At 41.7% G+C, this 22,676-nt stretch overlaps 1 protein-coding gene across 15 annotated transcripts in view; it reads right to left on the bottom strand.

The window, feature by feature from the left end:
• Positions 1-22,676, bottom strand: part of PDE1C (phosphodiesterase 1C) — a 433,318-nt gene that overhangs the window by 76,111 nt on the left and 334,531 nt on the right. For 14 of the 15 annotated variants that reach the window (XM_058678108.1, XM_058678111.1, XM_058678109.1 and 11 more), the window contains 5 exons: positions 12,272-12,385; positions 8,871-9,053; positions 7,639-7,705; positions 5,008-5,124; positions 2,115-2,255 (listed from right to left, as the gene is read on the bottom strand). In XM_058678108.1, coding sequence (XP_058534091.1) covers positions 2,115-2,255; positions 5,008-5,124; positions 7,639-7,705; positions 8,871-9,053; positions 12,272-12,385 — 622 coding nt within the window. Of the gene's footprint in view, positions 1-2,114; positions 2,256-5,007; positions 5,125-7,638; positions 7,706-8,870; positions 9,054-12,271; positions 12,386-18,004; positions 18,101-22,676 lie in introns of those variants that run through there. The other variant, XM_058678118.1, reaches the window with a different exon arrangement.

The following is a 22,676-nucleotide window of genomic DNA, read 5'->3' as shown; positions in this document are numbered from 1 at the left end:
GATCCCTCCAAAAAGTTTCCATCAACATTTTAAAAATTTATTTTCACTTATTTGAATAACAGAGAGGCAGGTTTCCTTTCTACTCATTCACTCCCCAAATGCCCACAATGACCAGAGTCTGGGCAGGAGCCCAGGGACTCAATCCAGGTCTCCCACATACCTTGGAGGAGCCAAATCTCAAGCTGCTACCTGTTGCCCTCTGGGGATATGCATTAGCAGGAAGTGTGAAGCAGAACTAGAACCAGGACTTGAAACCAGACATTCCGAGGTGTGGTTAACAGCAATAGTAATGTGGGCCTCTTCATTTTACTCTGCTTTCTCACAGCCACCCTTACATGTGGCATTTGCTCGAAGTTTCTGGTAGAAACAAAGCCCTCATCAAGCCAACCAGGTTCCCTTTGTAGCATTTCTATGATTTTTTTGTTTGCTTGTTTTGATAAAGACAAATCAGAGAAAGATTTTGTTCATTTGCAGGTTTGCTCTTCAAATAGCCTCACAAGCTAGGACTGAGACAGGCCAAAGCAGGAACCTAGAGTGGGAAGCAGGGGCCCAAGTGCTTGCATCATCATTTGCTGCCTTACTGGACAAATAAGCAGTAAAATACATCAGAATTGGATAGTCGAGATTCCAGCCAAAGTTCCAGTATGGGATGTAAGCACTGCAAGTGACAGCTTAATATGCAGTACCATAATATCAGCGCTGAGTTTGTATAATTTGAAAAATTTCTCTATAAATGATGATTTAAGAAATAATTTTTAATAAGGAAGGACTGAAAGAATATAATAGGTATGGAGAAACTCTTTCAATGTTTTCATAACAATAATTCCAAATTGTCGAGCTTGCTTTATAAAACAGAATACTTAATATTTTGTGATATTTTATTCTTAATCATTCAAACACTTCTACAAGGTGAAATGCTTCTCATCACTTTACAAATGAGAAAAAAATGGACTCAGAGCTCAAGTAATTAATCATAAGTCACAAAATCTAGTAAGTAATTAAGTAGGGATTCATATCCATGCCATCTAGCTCCAAATCCCACACTCTTCCCACTCTACTCCATTTTTAACCCAGTGATATGATATAATCCTTCAACACATCCTAGTAGAAAAGATAACAAATGTGCTTTGGGCTTATTGGCTAATTGATAGCTACAGCACAAAAAATGTCTTTCTCTATGTCCATCCTGAAGGAGATTTAGAAATAATAAGTCATAGAGACATCTTCCTGTCATTGGAAACTTCGTCTTTTAAAAGTAATGGCTTGTGGGCTGGTGCTGTGGCATATCATATGCATTCAATATGGGCACTTGCTCAAGTACCAGATGCTTCACTTTCAATCCAGCTCCCTGTTGATGGTCTGGGAAAGCAGTGAAAGATGTACCAAGCCTGTGGGCTCCTGCACCCACATGGGAGACCTGGAAGAATATTCTGGCTCCTAGCTTCAACCTGGCCATAGTCAACCTGGCCATCTGGGGAATGAGCCAGTAAATGAAAGATTTCTTTCTCTGCATCTGTCCCTCTTTCTTTGTAACAATGCCTTTCAAATAAATGAATCTTAAAACTAAATTTAACATTTGGACCAAGAAAGTAAAAGCACAGATAACAGAATTGGACAGACCACAGATCCAAAATATCTAAAGAGCTGAAATGCTAGGCCAATGTAGGGAAAAACTATCAACTAGAAGTAAAAATGAACCTGCAGTTTAAAAAAATACCAAAGTCACATAAATGGGAATTGAATAACCATAATCTTGTGACTAATGGTTAAAGCAAAAAACCCACTTTCTGTAACAGGGCTGCCACATCTATTCAGCACAATTATGATATGTGTGAATATCATTGCTACTTTAGCAGAGGCTAATAGAATCCCTCTCCAAATCTGGAAACACATAGTGGTGTGTTGAATAAGTGGTAACTTAGTGAGGGTACAAGTCATGATCTGCTATCTATTTAATCAAATTCAGGATAGAGACCCTTCCAGAGGCAATGGGGAATCCCATTGGAAACAGGGAGTCCTTGAAACCCCGTGATCTTTGGGGTTTAATCAGAACTGGAACATGTACCTTTTACAAACCATGCCCTCACACTTTGTATGCCTCTGTCTGCACTCACCGCTACTCCTGTCTTGTACAGCAGATAGTGCACAGTCTGGGTGACATCGGCTGCATGCATCAGGTTGTGGTAGGGGTTTTTATGCTTGCTGTAGCCCACCTCCAGGGCCTCCACAAAGGAGACAAGTGCAGAAATGGGGATCTGAAAAACAGACACAAGGTTAACCAATCCTGAAAGGACACAGACTCATTAAATAGGTATCTGCCCACCCTGCTTACAGTAGCAAGGTTAACCAACCCTGACCCAAAGGACACAGACTCATGGTATCAAAGATACATCTACCCACCCTGCTTATAGCAGCAGTGTTTACAAGAGTTCTTTTCTGTGTGGCAGAAAATGGCAAACAACTGCAAAAGCAGGACATGCATTGTAAGTTCCCAGGACCAATTTCATGGTTTAGGGTAGACTGCCTCATATTAAGCTGGGAAAATAGGGTAACTATCACATTAGTAAGAAAAAAAAATGAGGGCAATGTGAATGTGACCCTTCTGAGATTGCATAACTGTACTTCCTTGGGCACGTTCTTCCACACTTTCCATTTGCAGATTCAAAAACAACTTAAATTTAAGGACATAAAAAGCCAACATATTTATGGGGTACTCTGTGATGTTTCAGTAGAAATGCATATCATGTAATGGTCAGTGTAAATATATTTGTCGCTTCAAAAATTTAACATGTTTTTTAAGTAAAATCATTCAAAAATCACATCTTGTAGATTTTTAGAGAAATACACAAAGCATTAATATCATCTACAGTCACACTACTGGGCATTCAAATTCCAGAATGTTTCACTGCTGTTTGGTGACATCCTAGTGCCCATCAATTTTTCCCTGTCCTTCACTCTCCATTTCCTTCCTCAGTCTCTAGCAATCATCATGTTCTTATTTATTTTGAAAGCCAGAGTCACAGAGAAAGAGTGGGAGAGGAGGCAGGTGTTTCATTCACTGATTCACTCCACCAGTGGTCACAAGAGCTAGCCCTGGGCTAGGTCAAAACCTGGAACTAGAAGCTTCTGCCAGGTCTCCCATGTGGGGAGCAGGGGCTCAACAACTGCCATCTTCTGCTGCTTTCCCCAGGCTACTGACAGGAAACTGGAATGGAAGTACAGCAACCGGGACACATGAAATCACCAAGACAGGATGCCAGTATCACAGGTGGTAGCTTTAATCTGCTCTGTCACGACACTGACCCGTCACCATTACATTTTTAACTTCTATGATCACCCTGATTTTATAGTTTCTATTTAAGAAGGATATAGTGTGATACTTACCTTTCTGGGCTTAAGCATTGCCTTTAAGAGCTCAAAGATAAATCTTTTCTTTTTAAAGATTTGTTTAATTATTTGAAAATTAAGGTTACAGAGGGAGAGAAAGAAAGTTCTTCTATGCATTGGTTGACTCTCCAGATGGCCACAGAAGCCTAGGCTGAGCCTGCAAAAGCCGGAACCCAGGTGTTTCATGGGTGGCTGGGGCCCAAGCACCTGGGCCATGTCTATTGCTTTTCTTAGGCAATTAGCGGGGTGCTGAATGGGAAGTGGAGCAGCAAGGACATGAACTGGTGTCCCTATGAAATGTGATGCTGTAGGAGATGGCTTAACCTGCTATGCCTCCATGCCAGCCCCCAGACAAGTCATTTTGAAAATGAAGATACTTAAGATGATATGATGTTATGTATAACATGTTATGTTATGTATGTTATATGTTGTGTATAAACTAAAATTGAAATGTCAATGAGGTGGTCACAGAAGGTGGTTAAGAACTCGCATTTACTTTTAACATATTGGTTACTCATTACTATGTCAATTAATTCCATAATGATGTAAATTTTTGCTGATGGTACGTTGGAGCTTTTAATTGATTGGGATGATACTCTGCTGGCTCTGTCTTCAGACCAGAGAGGGTATACCTAAGAAGCCGTTGAACTTGACTGGACAATAAGATGCTGGACTCTATGTTTGGTATATGCTTGCAATGGGGGCATCTCAACTGAACTTGAACTGTGGTTATGCAACAAGATGGAGGAATCCACCATGGTGGGAGGGTTTGGGGAGGGGTGGGGAGAATCCAAGTACCTATGAAACTGTGTCACATAATACAATGTAATTAATGAATTAAAAATAATAAAAAAAAGAAAATGAAGATACAAGGAACACGGACTCAACAGGTTGTTCTTTGGAGAAACATAAGCTTGTGAAGTGGTTGTGACTATGTATACAAGTATTGCTCTGAGCAAAGGGCTCCCAGCACCTGCAGGATTCTCAGGTGGTGTCTGATGCAAAAGAAATGAAGGCCCTAAGGACCCAGGCCATAAAGTATTGATGGTCATGTAAAAAGTACATCCTGAACTGAAGTACACAATAGGACAGCAATAAAGAACCAAGCTGTGAAGAGACATCAGCGTGGTGCACAGGAAAAGGTCTGTGCCTTCTGGAGGCTCATCTTTACTGTGAGATGCATGAGGAGCCGACCTGATAAATTTCAGCCGATGAAGACACTGACCTACTCAATTTCGAGAGGCTACAGCATTTGAGAATGTCAGGGGATGACCATGAAACAGGATTCACACTCTTTATTTAAAGTTGAAGAATTCATTTGAGCATGAGTGGCTGAGCAGCGAGCTGTCACAGGTGATATTCAGTTTAGACTCTCTGGGAAATGGGGATCCAAGTGTGCCTGTCCAGGATCCAATGAGATCCACCAGCAAGGGTACAGCGAACAGCCATCACCATGAGAGAGCCTATGGCAATGGCCCCTGGAGCTATGCCTCCTGGGTCACCCACGGCAGTTTCAGATGGTGTTAAAACAGTCCTCAGGGCCATCTTGTCCTGCAACTCGGACAAGGATGGTCAAAGGGATACAGTATACTTACGGACCTTTTTTAATGAGCTACTGACCTTGAAGCGGCTAATTAGATCATAGCGTGTAAGTAATTCATAGAAAATGAATTTCAGTGCATGATCTCCACTGGCCTCGTTGAGGGAAAAGACATCGAAGGACCACTTGTCCACATCCTGCCAAATGGACAGGGAGACAGCATGTGTCAGGGTGCTGTCAGTTACACCATTTTGCATTCCCCACCAGCAGCCCACTCTCCAGCTCTCCTAGCCCAGTCCTCCAATGCCATTCCCACCACTCTGATTCGTTTCCAATCTGACAGTCTTCCACGGCATTTACTGTTTAAAAAAAAAAAAACTAAAGAGACTTGCAGCTAATGAGAACCATAATTTATTGAGTACCTGCTCTTTATCACAAATTATAATGCACACTAAAGATGTGATTTTCTGAAAATAAAATAGTATGATTAGTCACATTCTACAGATGAGAAATGGATGTTACCTATTTCCCTAAGATGACCCAGCATCATTAAATATTAGGAACACAAGTGGAACCAGCACACACACACACACACACACACACACACACACTCAGAAACTTGGGTTTCCCACAAAGCCTATGAACTATCACTGGTTAATGATGAACACCTGAGGTACTCTTTTCCTTTAGAAGTGCCTTTAACCTCTAACATGAGTCAATCAGTGATTTCCTCCTGAGCTACAGTTAAGAGTTTTAAAGGTGTTCAGAAATATGTATCATATAGAACATAAAATAATATGCTGATTCCATCCACATTGTCTAAGTAGAATTCTAAAATAGGTTATTCTTCCCCCAATTTTACAGGTGGTAATATCAAAGATGACACGAGGGACATGACACCATATGGTGGCAGAAGCAAGTAGTAACCCATTGATGCCTCTGTGTGATCTTCCAGCTGATAATGGTACCTGAACTCCATGAATCTGGGTTTTGATTCTAATTTCATCCCTAAATTCCCCCTGCCAAGGTGTAGTCCAGAGTCAGCAAGGCCACTGAATATTAACCTGAACCTGATGCTTTACCTTGGCCATGACCGCTGGCACTGCTACAGCTTGCAGCCATTGTCTACAACTTGGCCTTGACCAAGAGGCCACTGAGAAGTTAGTGTACTGGAAAACACTTGGTCATGTGTGACAATGCTTAATCCTAGTCTCTAGAATGAGCCAAAAGAAGAAAAGTTCTTTATCACTGAAAATAAGGATACTTCCAAGCTTAAAAAAAAGACATATTCTGAATATTGGGTGGAGAAAGATGAGGATTAATAAATAAAATCAACGAGACAAGTTTTTTGGGCCCTCATTTCAGAGAAAGCATAACTGTGACTCTCAAATGTTCAAAATTACTTAGAAGGCTCAATAAAAATAGAGATTCTTTAGTGAAGGATTCTGAAGAACACTGGTATGGGACCTAAACCTGCCTTTAAAAAAAAAGATTTGTGTGGAAGGCAGAATTAGAGACAGAAATATTCCATTCGCTGGTTCACTTTTCAAGTGACCACAATGGCCAGGGCTAGGCCAGGCTAAACCTAGGAGGAGCCAGTGTGTCTTCTTACAGCATCTTGAGTGCCCTTCTTGCTTTTAGGATGCGTGAAGAAGACACAGAAAATGTGGGGATAGAAAGAGAAGTGAGAATCTGTATAGATGTGGGCTCTCCACTTCAGCTACAGAATGTCTCTAAGATGAACAAAACAATGGAGACTCGATGGAATCTTTCCAGATAGCACACTAATCAAGAAGCACTCTTACCACCAATCCCATAAACAGATAATTGGTGCTCTGAAAATATCATTAGATAACACATTCTCCAGGTTTCCAGTAAAGAAAACACAGCTTAGGCAAAGTCAAAGAATGCGATGTCTGAATGCATGGCCAACTGTGTGTGTGTAGACACTCTCCAATGCCCTGGCACAGCCCCACCTTGGAATGCAGGTGCCAAAGCTGAGCCAGTATACTGGGAATATCCTCAGCTCACCTGATGTACATCAATACCTGCTTGGAGGAATGCATCTGCTTTTAGGCTGTCAGCAATGGCCTACAAAACTCCAAGAACTTGCCTGGTTGGAGAGGTATTCTGCTGATTTTTGCCCATTTAAACTGATGCACCTCCGACTTCCCAGGGAGTATCTGACTGGATGAGAATTTTGGGAAAAGAGAAGGGCACAAAGGCTCTGGGTGCTACATTCGTGCAGTAAAATGTTGGAGTTTACCATGTGTGGGACATTCTCATTTCAAATGTTAGTTCTATCTTAAATTAACTGATTAAAAAAAAAAACTTTGCTAAGAGATTCTATAAAACAGACTTGAACTATATAGTCACATGATACAAGCACCAAAGATCTTCCTAATGCTGAATATTTTTATCTGTGACATATTTGATAGTCACCTTTGTCCACAGAGCATCAAAATGCTGGATCGCTGCATGAAACCTAAAATACTCAAGGGAAGTAGAAGACAATTTGGTTTTTAAATCACTAGGAAGTTGAAGGCTTCAGCCTTCAAAGACAGTGATATTCTTAAAATAAATAAGAAACCAACAAAGAAAGAATGAAGTCAAGAATAACTGGGAAAAGAGCTATGAATGAAAATCTCTTCGTGTACTTTTTGTTCTTATGAACAATGACACACATTGTAAAACCTTTTCATTGATATTACCTTTAATGCTTCAATAACCGCTGGTGGGTAGCTCAGGCCAACCATGTTTGATGTCCGTCTATACATTCTGGCAGAATCAGAGGTTGGGGGAAGGGAACACAACATGACAGCTTAGCAATAAGGATCAGCAAGCCACACATTTACACTGAGCATTGAGAAACAGGCAGAAGTCATGCTAACTGGTGTCCCCAGGAACCTGAAACTCCTTAGACCTTTCTCATAGTCACTTACACAGCCCATGTGCTAAACTTCAAAAACCAAAGGTGAACCATTGGAAACAAAGTAGGGTTATATGCCCCAGATTACAAACTAATGAAGTGGCTTTGTCCACCAGAGAGAACAACAGTACAGCATAAGTAGGATACAGGGCAGCACCTGAATGTGAATGTGAACTCTGGAGCACTCCTTTAGAAGAGCCTGTTCATGAGAGGTGTCAAAAACAGGAAAGGAAAATGTCTCAGGTAACCATGGAACTCATCAAAGCCAACACTGTATCACAGAGATGGAGGGAAAAGTACATCTATCTTTGGAAGTATTTCTGGGTTAAACAGACAGCTGCATCTCTTCAATGACCAGTTTTTACTGGATCAATAACTTGAAAGCAGTCCCAATATGTTCTGTATATAGACACTATAATCACATTCAAAGTATTTTGTATTACATGATTTCCTGATTTCAAAATTAGATTGGCTATGAGCATTGATACTTATATTCCATGTTGGAGTCGCTGGGTTTGACACCTGACTCCAGCATGCTGCCGGAGAGGCAGCAGTGACAGATGGTCCATGTAGTTGGGTCCCTGCTGCCTATGTTACGAGATGTGGACAGAATTCCCACGTTCTGACTTTGGCTTCAACCCAGCTCCAGCCATTACAGGCATTTGGGGAGTAAGCCCGTGGAAAGAATTTCAAAATTCACTCCTTTCTCCCTCCTTCCCTTAGTTTCCTCCATCCTACCCCTGACTCCATTTCTGCCTGTCAAACAAGCAAATGATATTTTTAAATAAATAGAAATTGGAGACGAACTTAAACCCTGTTAAAGAATTCTGGGCAAAGAAAAAAACATGACTTAATGATGCTACAGAGATTAAAAGTGTTTGCCATTTCTCATATAAGGATGTATTTCTACTGCACATGTTGAGTGTACAAAGAAATATTAAAACTGCACATTGGAGCCAAGCTTGCAGCTACTGGACTCTGTCATCCCTCTGGTGCAATGAATGACCTCCTTACCTCTCCACAAATATCCCAGCCTGCACAGCATGGACGATGCTCTTGAACCTGGGCTTTTCTTCACTCCTCCTAAGCATCATCCCCATCTGCCGGGTGAAGGTAGAGGCCAGCCAGTCTCGGACCTCAGAAGGCACAGCATCGGACTGAATGTCACTGAGCTCATCTTCTGTATCCAGGAGTCGCCTGAGCACAGGAAACAGATGACACCTGGGGTCAGAAAACCCCTGTAAACCAACCACTCCCTCCAACCCCACCTGCACAGACAGGTTCAAAGACACCAAATGCCATCTCCCTTGCCCCAAACACATCGCCGTCTTGGTTAAGCTTATACCTGCAACTGATGTTTTATGATGGCTCCCTTTACATACTGAACAGAGGAACAAAGAGAAAAGAATAATGGATACATCACCTCAGGCTCTAGGAACATCCAGCATTTTTTTGTTTCTAGAATGTTTGTGCCATTTCAGGGGAATTTATCCCTTTTACTTACAAAATGCACTGAGGGAGTTAGCACTTGGTCCAAAAGTTAAAACGTCAGTTAGGACCATTGCTTCCCACACTGAGTGCCTGGAAATTTATATGCCTCTAGCTCCTTAATTACAGGTCCCTGCTACTCAGACCCTGAGAGGCAACCATGATGCCTCAAATTATCTCTCTGACTCACATGGATTGGGGTCCTGGCTGGTAGCTTCAGGTGGGTCCTCTCCCAGCCACCAACAGTGTTTGCGGATTGAATAAACATTCTCAACTTTTCAACTTCTTAATGTGTGTGTGTGTGGGGGGGGTTCTTCAATAAAAATTTAAAACACGGGCCCGGCGGCGTGGCCTAGCGGCTAAAGTCCTCGCTTTGAAAGCCCCGGGATCCCATATGGGCGCTGGTTCTAATCCCGGCAGCTCCACTTCCCATCCAGCTCCCTGCTTGTGGCCTGGGAAAGCAGTTGAGGACGGCCCAATGCATTGGGACCCTGCACCCGCGTGGGAGACCCGGAAGAGGTTCCAGGTTCCCAGCTTCGGATTGGCGCATCACCGGCCCGTTGCGGCTCACTTGGGGAGTGAATCACTGGACGGAAGGTCTTCCTCTCTGTCTCTCCTCCTCTGTGTATATCTGGCTGTAATAAAATGAATAAATCTTTAAAAAAAATTTAACACACATTCACAAGAAGTCTTAAGTTACTATATACATGGGTCATGTGACATTAACTTATTTTTAGGAAAAAAAGGAGGGGGCTGTTGTGCACAGAGGGTTAAGCCATCACTGGCAACGCCTGCGGCCCCCCTCATTGTGCCAGTTTAATCCCCAGCTTCTCTGCTTCTTATCCAGCTCCCTTAGAAGCAGAAGATGATCCTTCTCCTCAAGCCAGAGACCCAGATGAAGTCCCAGCTTTAGCCTAGTTCAGCTCTGGCTATTGTTGTCATTTGGGTAGTAAACCAGCTGAAAGCAACCACTTTCTCTCCTTCTTTCTCTCATTTCCCTTCTCTCTTTCCCACTCTCACTTTCAAGTAAATAAAGCTTTAATAAAAAATATTACTCAAAGAATTTGCAAAGTATTACCCAAATCATAACATCTCACTTCTCTAAATTAATGAACCCCACTGATGTCAACTTTTTTCTAGTCTTATTGGATGTTACAGAAATTTAAGGTTTAAATTCAATCAAAATTCATACAATATTGCAGTTCTATATTTGAACACAATGATTTAAGTCACCTGACAACTGTATTCATAGGACAGAACACTGTACATAAATATCAATAGTATTGTCACAACATCGCTGAAATTTAATTTTCTAAGAATCATTTATTTGAAAGTCAGATTTACAGAGAGAGAGAGAGAGAGAGAGAGAGAGAGAGAGAGATCTTGCAGTTGCTGGTTCACTCCCTCAATAGCTACAAGGGCCAAGGATGGACAAGCCAAGACCAGGAGCTTCTTTCAGGTATCCCACATAAGGTAGCCGGGGTCCAGGGGGTCCAAACATAGAGCAGTCAGGAAACAAATTGGAACCCATGTGTGATGCTCATGTCATGCTATACCGACTGTGCCATGACATCAGTTCCCTAAAATCAACATTTTAAACTTATATATTAAGTCCTACTGAAAATGAAAAGTAAAAGCAGGTGTCCATGTAAAGGTGATTTTTTTCTACCCTAAATGGGGGAAAGAGAAGAAAACAATATTGGGAATTAACTATGATACCAAATTTCTTGAATTTACAAAGCATATATCACACAAAAAGAGAAAAACCATATAATCTTTGGATTCTAGTAACATACTTTGAGATTAGAATTTAGCAAAGCAAAGTAAGATATCACAAACAAACCTGTTTTTCTTTTGAAAAATGTTAAAGCATTGAATGTGAAAGACTAAATATTTTATAATTCAATTTTGTCACTTTCAATGGTTGCATACTTAGCAACACTTTAAGAGAATCCAAGCAGAAAAAAATGTGCTAAGCAAACTGAGACAGTTTTCCTCCTTGAGCCCAATGTGCACTGAGAGAACACGTGTTGCTCCATTTATCAGGGGCCTCCATGGGGTAGACATTATGAATTACAATACAGGCCCAACTCTTAAACTGAGACTAACAACGTGCAGTAACGAGGACAGAACCCTGCACCCTTTATATCTTCTCACTTCCTTGCCATAAAGTGTTAGTTATTTAAAAAGATGTTAGAGTTCTAGTCCATAGGATATTACGATATTATTACGCACAGCTAATTCCCACAACCTGGTTCTTTACCGTGAGCTGAAACACACCAGACGCAACGAGGTATCTTAGGAGGTTTATTCCAACTCGGCAGGAACAGCAAGAAAGAGGGGGAGAGAGAGAAGGGTAGGAGAGGGATAAGAGTGGGATAAGAGCGGGGTAAGAGCGGGGTAAGAGCGGGGTAAGAGAGCGAGCCGCACCTGGGGGGGCCTTTTTGTCTGCCAGGTGTAGGGGGTGGGGATTAGGAGGGATTGAGGGCAGGCCCCCAGGGGATTGGCGCCTGCAGGTGAATGCCTAGGGATGATTGGCGAATGGGCGGAGTTGGGGAGGGGGCTGGAAGATTGGGAGGTGGGATTCAGGTGGAATGCCAGGTTACATCCGATTGGTGGATAGCTGGGCCAGCACGAACTTCATGAGCTGTGAGGAAGAAGGAATGGCGACGGGTCTAGGGAAGGATATTGGAATGACTCCTCACATAAAGGCCATGTCAGATAAATTCATTGGCTCCTTGTAGACAGAAGCAAGTGCAGAGGGCAAGTGACTTCTCTAAATCCATTCCATTTCATTCTTGAAACTAAAGCTTCAAGACCAGCAATGTGAATACTAACATGTCCCTGCCAGCTGCAGCAACTTCAGAAAAGTCATTGAACAGGAAATTCAGCATCCCTGCACCATTCTCTTGTCATTGCTAGCCTACCTGGTTTCATCAATGTAGACAGATTCCAGCACGGTAGCTGCATATTCCAAATTCTTCTTCAGATCCACCACTGAGGCCTCCCCTCTCTCCAACTGTTTGACCAAAGACCGTAACCTACGAGGAAAAAAGGCACTGCATTAGAATTCAAAAGGCAAGTAATAGTCTTTGTGGTGACACAGTTTAGAATCATTGAAGGTTATTATTTATCCAAATATACTTGGAAAAAATAGTTATGGGTTCAAGCGAGCAAGTGATAAGATCAATAGATAAACTTTTGTAATTAGGAAATCAGAAAACTTTTTTCCAATAAGCCAAGCGCTGACTACCTGCAAGACAATCTAGGTATATGACATCTGTATGTGTTTATAAATGATCCGTTTTGCCCTTTTTTTAGACTTCTTTTTTTAATAGAAGTTGGTAGATCTTAACAATGTAGAATAGGAGCTTACTTAGGGATTAACTGAAATAGTAGCTTTCATTAAATAAGTTTTGCAAACCTGAAATACAGCCTGTGAAAAGAGATCTAATTTGAAAAGAGATCAAATTAAAACCAGAAAAACAAGTGAAAACATCCAGCATAATCCACCGTAAATCTTCATCTCAAAGAAGGAAGAACTTGAGCATCCTTAAAACAACACATTGCTTACAAAGCAACAAATTACAGGCTTGCCACTGACTTTCTACCATGCTAAGCATCAGAATACAACTTATTAACAGAGCCAATTTTTGAGAATAATTATGGTACAATTCAGGATTCATTTTAACTATTCATAAAGCTTGCAAGTGTATGTGAAGCCAACAGAGATATTCTCAGGTACTGACAAGTTCAAACTGTTACCACTCATTTGCTTTTCAGAAAACAAAACAAACAAAAGTAACTTTAAGGCATATTCTAGCACAGTGTTCTTCCACAGATTCATGAAGCTTCAATTAAATGGATCATTGATTGAGAAAGCCGACCTCCCAAACTGTACGTACACACAGTTTACAAAGCTTGCTGGATGAAGTGATATAATATAATCCTAATATTATAATTATAAATATAATCCTAATAATTCTTGAGTAACTAAACATGAAAATGAACTGATACTTCTTTTCCTAAGACAAGTTAATAATTGTTCTATTTTTAACATTTATTTCAAATTAGAGTTTCAGAGAGAGAGAGGGAGACTTAGTGGCTGAGCCAGGCTGTATCTAGGAGCCTGGAATTCCATCCAGCTCTCCCATGTGAATGATAGAAGTCCAAGTACCTGGCCCTCATCCACTGCTCTCCTGAGACCATCAGCAGAGAGCTGCAGCAGAAGCAGAGCAACTAGGATTTGAACTGGAACACATACGGGATGCTTGTGCCACAGGAGACAGTTAAACCCACTGCACCATAATACTGGCCCCGAGTTCTAAATTTGCATGGATGCCTCCAACACCACTTCTATAAACTGAGAATTACAGCCACTCAAAAAGCAATTGAAGAACATGAGATGGACTATGGGTTTACAACCATATTGTTGATAATTCTCACTCCTGGAGAATCCAGTCCAGAGCAGGAAGCCCAGGCCTGACGTGCAATGCTCCCAGGGCAAGCTTCTCTTGAAACCGTACTCAGCAGTGCAGATCAGCAGCCCTGAAAGCCAGCTCCACTGACGGCAGAGTGGCGGACTTCTCACTGCTACAACCTGTGACCGTGCCCAGTAGATAGTGGGCAGTTACACTGATGTATCCAGCACAAAGGTCTGACCCATCAGAAGGTTGTATATAACCTTCAATAAAACCAGGAAAGCTTTGAGACACATACGAGGTACCAAAATTTACATCAACCCACACCCTTCTCATTCATGAGGTGAACCAAAAACCCTAACATCTTACCACAGTGTGAAGGGAGCCCAGGATAAATTCCCTGCTCTCACCCCCCACCAATACTCAGTGAGTTCATGGAAAACGTGCAGCTGGCATTCATCCCCTCTCAGACTGAAGAATGAGTAAATAGGCGGAGAAGGGGAATACAGCAAACATGTGAGGGGGGAAGACAGCACTCAAAAAGCAGGAAAAGAACTCAGTTGTGGAAAACATGTACTAATGGAAACAAAAGAAACTTTGGGGTCATCTGTGTGTTCAATAAAATCCAAGACAAGATAGATCTGCATGACAAAAGTGAAAGCTGGCATCAACGTCACAAAAGGCGAAGATACTGACAGAGTACAAGAAATTGAAAAGAAAGCAAGACAAGAAGAAAAATGGAGGAGTAACTGAAAAGGAGATAAAGCATGGTCAGATTTCAAGACTTGCAGGTCCAGTCTGGCCTGATGCCCACATCCGATACAAGGTACAGCCGGTAACTGCATACTGTTACCACCACAAAATCCTGAGCAATTATAGATATCCTCTGTGCCCGATATGGCTGTGCCTTATCATAGTGACCAGGAGCAGGCTGGTCCACTGGCTGCCTCTGTGTGGTGGTCCTCCACCTCTCCATCCTTCCTGTGTAGAACACCCCTGCAATGCCCATTCCTTCCCCCGCTACATACCCTCCAACTCTCACTAAAATGTCCATTTCTTGGGCAGAACACTTTCCAATGAATTCTTGCTCACTACTAGCCAACTAACAGCCTGACCAGTCTCAAAAATTCCTAACATTCTTGGCAAGGAAGACCTTTCTCTATGTTCCACCACAGCACAGATTTTCCCTAGATCTGAATCTAGTTAAGGAGAGTAATCTAAGGTCAAGCACTTGGTGTAGCAGTTAAGACACCTGGATCTGAGCTATTTGAGCCTGGCTCCACTCTTCATTCCAGATAAGTGCACCTAGAGAGGTGGCTGATGATGGCTCAAGTAACTAGGTCCCTGCCACCCACCATGTTCGATGCTGGATTGTGCTCTAACCTTCCATTATAATTTTACTCAATACAATTATAATGTTAAGGAATTTTAAGGAATTTTACTTTAAATTTTTAAGGAGGAGTGCCTGAAAAGTAGCCAGATCTTTCTTTCATACCTGTATTATAAAGAATTGGTGTATAAATTTGGAAATGAACAGCTAAGGCTGGAAGGCTCAGCTCCCTTCCTCTATTTTCCTAGCAAAGTATGTCTGAATCATTTTCCAAGTGAATTCATTCCACCTAAAAGACTAGTGTCTCCAAGGGCCAGGGACCACAGTAAATGGTAGCCTGCCTTTTAGTGAAGATGGCTACCAGCCTTCCAAATATGTTTCAGAAGGAGATTTAGCCTCAGTACCCCAATAGTTTATTTCATGAGCATTCAAAATGGATGCACAAGGGAGCATGGAAAGGAAGCTGCTAAAACAATGAAAGTAACAAACATCCACTTCTGAGTGCATGCTCATAGTTTCCAGCACTCCATCCATTCCTGTCATCATTCCTGCCAGATAACAGTCTCCGTACAGAAGTACAGCACCATGTTAGGAACAGCTTATGCTTTCAACCTTTGGCAAGATGCCTTTGCACTAGGCAGTGCACAATCTCATTGGGCGGGAGTCACAGCACCTTCACAGGGGTCTTTCACTTTCTCCCCACAAACACCTTTGTTTTCTGCACACATCTTAGCTGCAACACATGGCATGAAATGCAACATCACTTCCGTTTTCTATGACCTCAAGTCCACCATGAATTGTGATGTGGAGTTCTCCTGAATGAATGCCAACAGAGGTGTTGGAAGAGGGAAGCCAAGTAAGAAAAGAGCTGGCAGACACTATGCTTTGGAAGGTGAATGCTATTGGAGTGAGACACTGAGAAGTGCTTGCTGTCTGCTAGAAAGACAATCCCTAGTACTAAAACAATAGACTCCGTCAGGAAGCACTTAATGACTTCACTTTTTAAAACAGAAAACTGCTCTGCCATGGACCAGGGATTATCCTGCCACATGGTGAGGTCACTGAATACTCTATGGTGCTGGATATGGAAAGCACAGACATTTGTTGGGCTTCAGATAACCCCAGAAGGAAAGCCAAAATAAAGTACAAGAGAACAGTGTTGTAACAGAAGCACACTTTCTTGTATCTGGATGTACTGCCCAAGCTTGTTCCCCTGCGGATGGATATGCAGCTCCTAAGATGCCCCTGTGGCCAATGATGGTTGCTGCTATCTGAGACAAGTTCTGCTCAGTTTGAAAGACCAGGAAAGGAAAGTGCTCCTTAACAGCACTTCTGTGACATGGCCTGATGAATCACGGACCCTAAAATCGCATTTGAGCAAAAACACCTCTTTTTCAGTTCCTCCTATCGAAGGATTCATAAGGCTGATGTGTCTCCATGTACTTTTCAGATACCTGCCTCCCTGACATTACTCCTGTCCCCTGCCTGCCATTTACACCTTACAACTCTTCTAAATGGGATGCCCTAAGGGACTTTAAAGTTTACACATCACAGCCATCTAGAGGTACTAGGGAGCATTTTTTTCTGGTGATTTGCTTCTATCATCAAGGCTGACTAGTGGAGATGGTGGCATTTCCTGAGTGTTTCCTGTGCATAGGCAATGCGATAGCCAGCAATATAAGGGCGGGGCGGGGGATGCAGTGCCTCCCCTCAGCTGGAAAAGACAGAGGGCCTATCAGCACTCACAGAGCAGTCCAGGAAGCCTGGTGGCAAAGGTGAGACAGGGCTGAGCAAACCCCAGGGACAAAAAAGTCACCTGGAAAGAAGAAAACACGATACAATTTGTACATTAGGAACACTGATACAGCAGCAGAGTGCAGGAGTGCAAGTTGTCACTGTAGTGTGGCTGGGTAAGGCCCTCAGCAACAACACAGTGTAAGTTCTCCATGTGACAGCACTTACACATGCGCCTTGTGGATCTGGTGTGTGTCTGGATGGTTGTTGTCACGAACTTCAGGAAGAATTTGTTTCAGAGCACATGGTTCTTAATAACAAACCATAAAGACTGGCAAGAATGGCCTAATTATGTAGCTTTTACCTTTTGTTAATGCTGTAAATAACAAATGCATAAATGGATTAAATTGAACTATTAAGCCCCACTTAAAAATGTGGTGTCTTGATTCACTTCTACATTTTGATACTTCTACTATATATCTTAGCAAGTAAAAAAAGATTAGTGAAGTTACAGAAGATTTTGAATAGCATTAACAAAATTACCCTACTAGGATGTAACAAACACTACACTCAACTACCGCAGAACACACCACTTCTTCAAGTACATGCATAAGTCATATCTGAATTGAATAGAAGATGTTGGATCACAAAAGTCTCACTTACTTCCAATTAATCTTGATAACTGTGGAACTGACCTTGAAATCAATAACAAACAATTTGAAGTACATCCCTAAATTTCACAACATTTGGAACATTTCTAAAAAACCCATGGGTCAAAGGCTATATCATAACATAATATTTTTAATTATTAAATTTGTTCAATTTAAAGGAAGACAGACAGAGGGACACACATATATTCACACAAAAAGATACATAAAAACATATTTAGTGTTTGACGTATCTTCCATCCATTGGTTCACTCTCCAAATGGCCACAGTGGCCAGATTTGACATAGTTCAAAGCCAGGAGCCAAGAGCATCTTCTAGGTCACCCACATGGATGGGTACAGGGTCCTAAACACTTGCACATCCTCCACTGCTTTCCCAGGACACAAGCAGGGAGCTGCATTGACACGAGCTGCACCCATGTGGGATACTGGTGCTTAGAAGTGGAGGATTAGTCAGTTGAGCTATTGCACTGGCCCCACTTTTGACTTTTTCTATCCTACAAATAACTGTTTCCACTCCATTAGCATGGACCCCTTCCTCAGTTGTTCAGTAGAGGGTGTCACCATAGTCTCTCCGTTGCTGCAGACATGATTTTTGCCTTCCCCCTTTCCTGAGGCTATGCCACAGAGCAGCTCTGCACACTCAGTCCTCCAGTTTTTGCCTCTTAGGTGGATTGGATGTGCGCCTGCAGGTGCAAGAGAGAACACCCAAGGAACTGTGGATGAACAGGTAGGTCGGTTTGCCAGATGCAAACACCAGATAGAACGCACTGCTTGGGAAAGGAAAAGTCTAATGTTTTGACAATATTCTTTTTTTCTTTTTCTTTTTAAAGAATTATTTTATTTTTATTGGAAAGTCAGATAGAGAGGAAGAGAGACAGAGAGGAAGATCTTCCATATGACGATTCACTCCTCAAGTGGCCGCAATGGCCAGAGTCGCACCGATCCAAAGCCAGGAGTCCCAAATCTTTTCCAGGTCTCTCACCTGGGTGCAGAGTTCCAACACTTTGGGTCATTATTGACTTCTTTCCCAGGCCACAAGCAGAGAGCTGAATGGGTAGCGGGGCTGCTGGAGTTAGAACCAGCACCCATACGGGATCCTGGTGCATTCAAGGTGAGGATTTCAGCCTCCAGGCTACCGCGCTGGGCACAACAATATTTTAAGAGACGTTATGATCTAAGGCTAAATGTTTAAATCCATTTTTAATTTATAACATTGATTTTGTTTCTTTGGCCTTGTTGTATCAAAATATAATGCAGTGATTTAGAAAAAGGCAACCTTCTAGTAATTTCTGGCCTTATAAAGAACTGTTTCTTAAAAGCCAGTTTGCCCTAACCTGGTTTTATTGCCTATTTTTACTGCCACTCAACTCACACATTGAAAAGGAAAGCATGTTCAGAGAGAAAAGAAGTGTAAGATTCACAATTTAGCTGCAAAAACCATCCTTGAAGGTTTTGTCTTTTTGCAGTTTGACTCCAGGTGCACAGAACTTGGGAGAAAGATGTTCCCATAAGAAAGAACTATTATTGGCCATTGTTCAAGAGAAGCAAATAAAAAATGAAAAAGTGTCAGTTCATGACCCAGCTGCTCTACTTCCCATCCAGCTCACTGCTTGTGTCCTAGAAAGCAGCAGAGGATGGCCCAAAGCCTTAGGATCCTGCACCCACGTGGGAGACCAGAAGACGCTCCTGACTCCTGGCTTCAAACTAGCCCAGTTCTAGCCAGTGTGGCCATTTTTCAGAGTTGACCAGCAGATGGAAAATCGCTCTGTGTCTTTCTCCCTCTCTCTTGTTAACTCTTTCAAGTAAAATAAATCTTAAAAAAAAAAATCCTAGGGCATCATTCAGAGTTCATCATTTGGGAAGGAGGAGTTGGTACAGCCCTGAAGAAGGAAACCAAAGAAACCATTCTTCACACGTAAGTGTTTGTATGGATAGAATCTCCCTCACTTTGTTGACCCATGTGCCACTCTGACACCATCTGTCTTCACAGGCCAAAGACACAAGAAGAAAGAAAAGCACTTTGAATGGTGGGAATAAGAGAATGAAGGTGAGGCACAAACTTAGAGTGCTTTCTGCAAGTCTAGCAGTCAACCCAGCCCTCTGGAGACTTAATTGTCCTTCCCTGAACCCAGTTCCATATTCCATCTGAATTGCATCATATTGGTAGGATTGTCCAGAGGTGTTAAAGCTCACCAAGAAAATCAGAGGACTCCAACTATACTAGAAATATGTCACTACCTTAGTTAAGACCAACCCAAGACTCCCTTTCTCCCACTTCCACTTTTTTTTCCTTTAGTAATAATAAAGTTTTAAAAATTCATGGATTAAAAGCTTTTGAATGATGGAGGAAAAGATGCTGAATTAGCATAGTTCCCTTCCTTGAAATTAATTCCAGAAAGAAAAACCAACAACTCAGATAACTCTGCGAAACCTCTATAGTGACTAGAAGCTGCATATGTGAATATGGGAATCCAAGGATAATGTGAATGTTTATTCTGGGACAGGCACTGGCTTGCCAGGCCTGGAGGAAATCCTAGGAAAGGAGGTATGCGAGCCTGCCTTGTTTTTTCCTTCTACCGCCTCAAGGTCCCATGGAGGCAACTGAAGGGACTTAGACCCGGAAACAACAAGAGACCCCAGAGAGCTTAGCCAGGGCTGCTGTCCCATACTTTGGTAAGTATAATGTAGGCTTATAAGATACCACAGAAAAAAATGTGGAAGGACAATGTGTGGCTTTCCTGAACTAAACTGATGTTAAAACTTATCACCTCTTGCCACGTCCCATTGTCCAGAATCTAGTCCTATGACCACACTTTTTCTAAGAAAGTCAGTGGAAAATGTGATCCATTTGTAGACTTAACAGAGGGAAGAAGTCAAGCCTACCACATCTCCAAAATGTAATCTATCCTCAATGCTTGTTTTTTCTTATAAATATTTACTTTCTTTTCTGAGGGGAAGGTCAAATTGAATACCGCATATTAGGGTGGCTTATTAACTTTATAATCCTATTAAACTAAGACGTAATCACCTTCATTATGAGAATTTCACATCTTGATAAAAATGAAAATTCTCCAGAGAACTACACTGTGTGGCAAAAGCCAAGCCCCAAACCCTATATAGGCTAGAACTCCACTTACATAACACCCTTGGAATGGAAAGATTATGAAATGAAAGGCAAACTGGTAGTTTCCAGGGGTTGGGTGTTGGAAAGAAATGTGGAATCATGCTGTGAATAAGATGGCAACCAACACTGGATACCTAGTGGTGGTGAACTCTTCTATATGCTCACTGCCTCAAAAATGCACAGAACTCAACACACACATGCATAAGCACAATAAAATGGGAGGAAACAAAATGTATGGATTATACTATATCATGGTTATGAAACTGTAGTTTTACAAGATGTATCCATTGAAGGAAATTGGATAAGATGCAGATGAGGATTTCTCTGTACTGTTTCTAGTAGGAATGTGAACCTACAACCACATTCTGCATAACATGTTTCTGCTGATAATCTTGTGGGCCCTCTGTCATACATTCATACAAGCTATCAACTGCTAAAGCTATAGCTATCATACTTTGTACAAGTACACATTAGGATGCTTATACTACCCTGCTGCCTACATTTATGTAAATATATTCCTGTTGTTAAATGACACATGATTGTTTCTTAAAATTAAGCTCAAACAGTAGAACAGTCATCTAAGCTCAATGGATTATGGACAGTGTGTGGTTGACACAAGCTGTCCTTCTCCCCACTGATATCTATCTGATGATGTGTTCTATTCAGTGTCTCCCAGTCCCTTTTACCTGGTTACAGCAACATTATGGAAGAAGAAGTAAATGTTGACTGATGAGCTATTCACCTTGCTTTACAGTTGGAGAAGCTCCAATGAAGGCACTAACTAATGATGCTCCAAATTTGGCAAGAACCAGATTTAAGCCTCGTGAGAACCCTGAGACAAACAAACGGAACGTCTCAGAACCAGGCAAAGACATGGAGATGCTTGCAAGTGATGAGTATGCTGACATGATGCAAGGAGAATCCCACCAACTGATAACTCAAGGGTCACCAATTCCCCCTTTGCTGGTAGATGTCCCATGAGACCTCCAGGAAGAGGGACTGTTTGTTCCTTCCCTCTTGCTTCTCACTGAATCCTCAGCAGTTGCCTACATCAAGGCAGGCCAAGAAGGATATGTTAGGAAGGAAATCCACACACCCTTTTCAGTCTCTGGGAATGACCATTACCAATCTGCTCTAATTCCATGGCATTTGTCTTCCTGTTCCTAGCTTATCTCATTGAACACAATGTCATCTAGGAATGCAGTGGGCAAGAGGAGTCAAAGAGTATGAATTTGTGTTTGACAGGAGTCACTTTTGGTGGTCTAATCCACAGTATGGTGACAATAGTTAACAATAATGCGTTGTGTATTTCAAAATTGATAAACGAATGGATCTTCAATGTTCTAACCACAAATAAGTATGTGAGGTGATGTTTATGTTGATTACTCTGATTTGATCACATTACAATGTATATATGTGTTAAACATCACATCATAGTAACCCACAAATACATACTACTCTTTGTTAATTAGGAAAACAAAGTGAGTTAAAAATAGGTGAGTCTCAAAATAAAAAAAAAGAAGGAAGCTGAGTGCCAGCTAAGAGATTGATAGTGTGGGCCAGTCAGTAGGAACGTGAATGAAAGGTGTATGATCACATTGTATGATATAGTTATTTCCAATCAACAGGAAACAATTTGCATATTATTAGCATTTCAAGTTTGTTTTCAAGGCAATTACCATTCAATTTCCTCCTCACCATAAATCACTTGATAATAGCTTTGGAGCAGAGGACCAGTGGGAATCTGACTTCGTAATGCATACTCATTCATCATCTTCCTTAGTACATATTAATAGCTGAGTCTGTCAGAAGCCTAAAACTCTGTTACTTTGTTCTCTATTAATAGAAAAGGAAAAAGAGAGTTTTATCTCTATCTCCATCGCTACTACCTTCTCCTTTGACTTGCTTCACTTTCCATTCTATTGAAATGGCTCACACTCTAGTCGGAAATGCAAGCTTGATAGAGCTCCTATAGCCAAACAAGATCAATGGTAGTACAAGACACACTTCCTACAACTATGTAGGAACAAACTTATTCCTGATTAGCGACTTA

This window comes from Ochotona princeps, chromosome 20 (assembly GCF_030435755.1).
Source record: "Ochotona princeps isolate mOchPri1 chromosome 20, mOchPri1.hap1, whole genome shotgun sequence".
NCBI classification, from domain to species: Eukaryota; Metazoa; Chordata; class Mammalia; order Lagomorpha; family Ochotonidae; genus Ochotona; species Ochotona princeps.
Note: the sequence above shows the minus strand (reverse complement) of the source record. Positions and strands in the feature narration are given on the sequence as shown.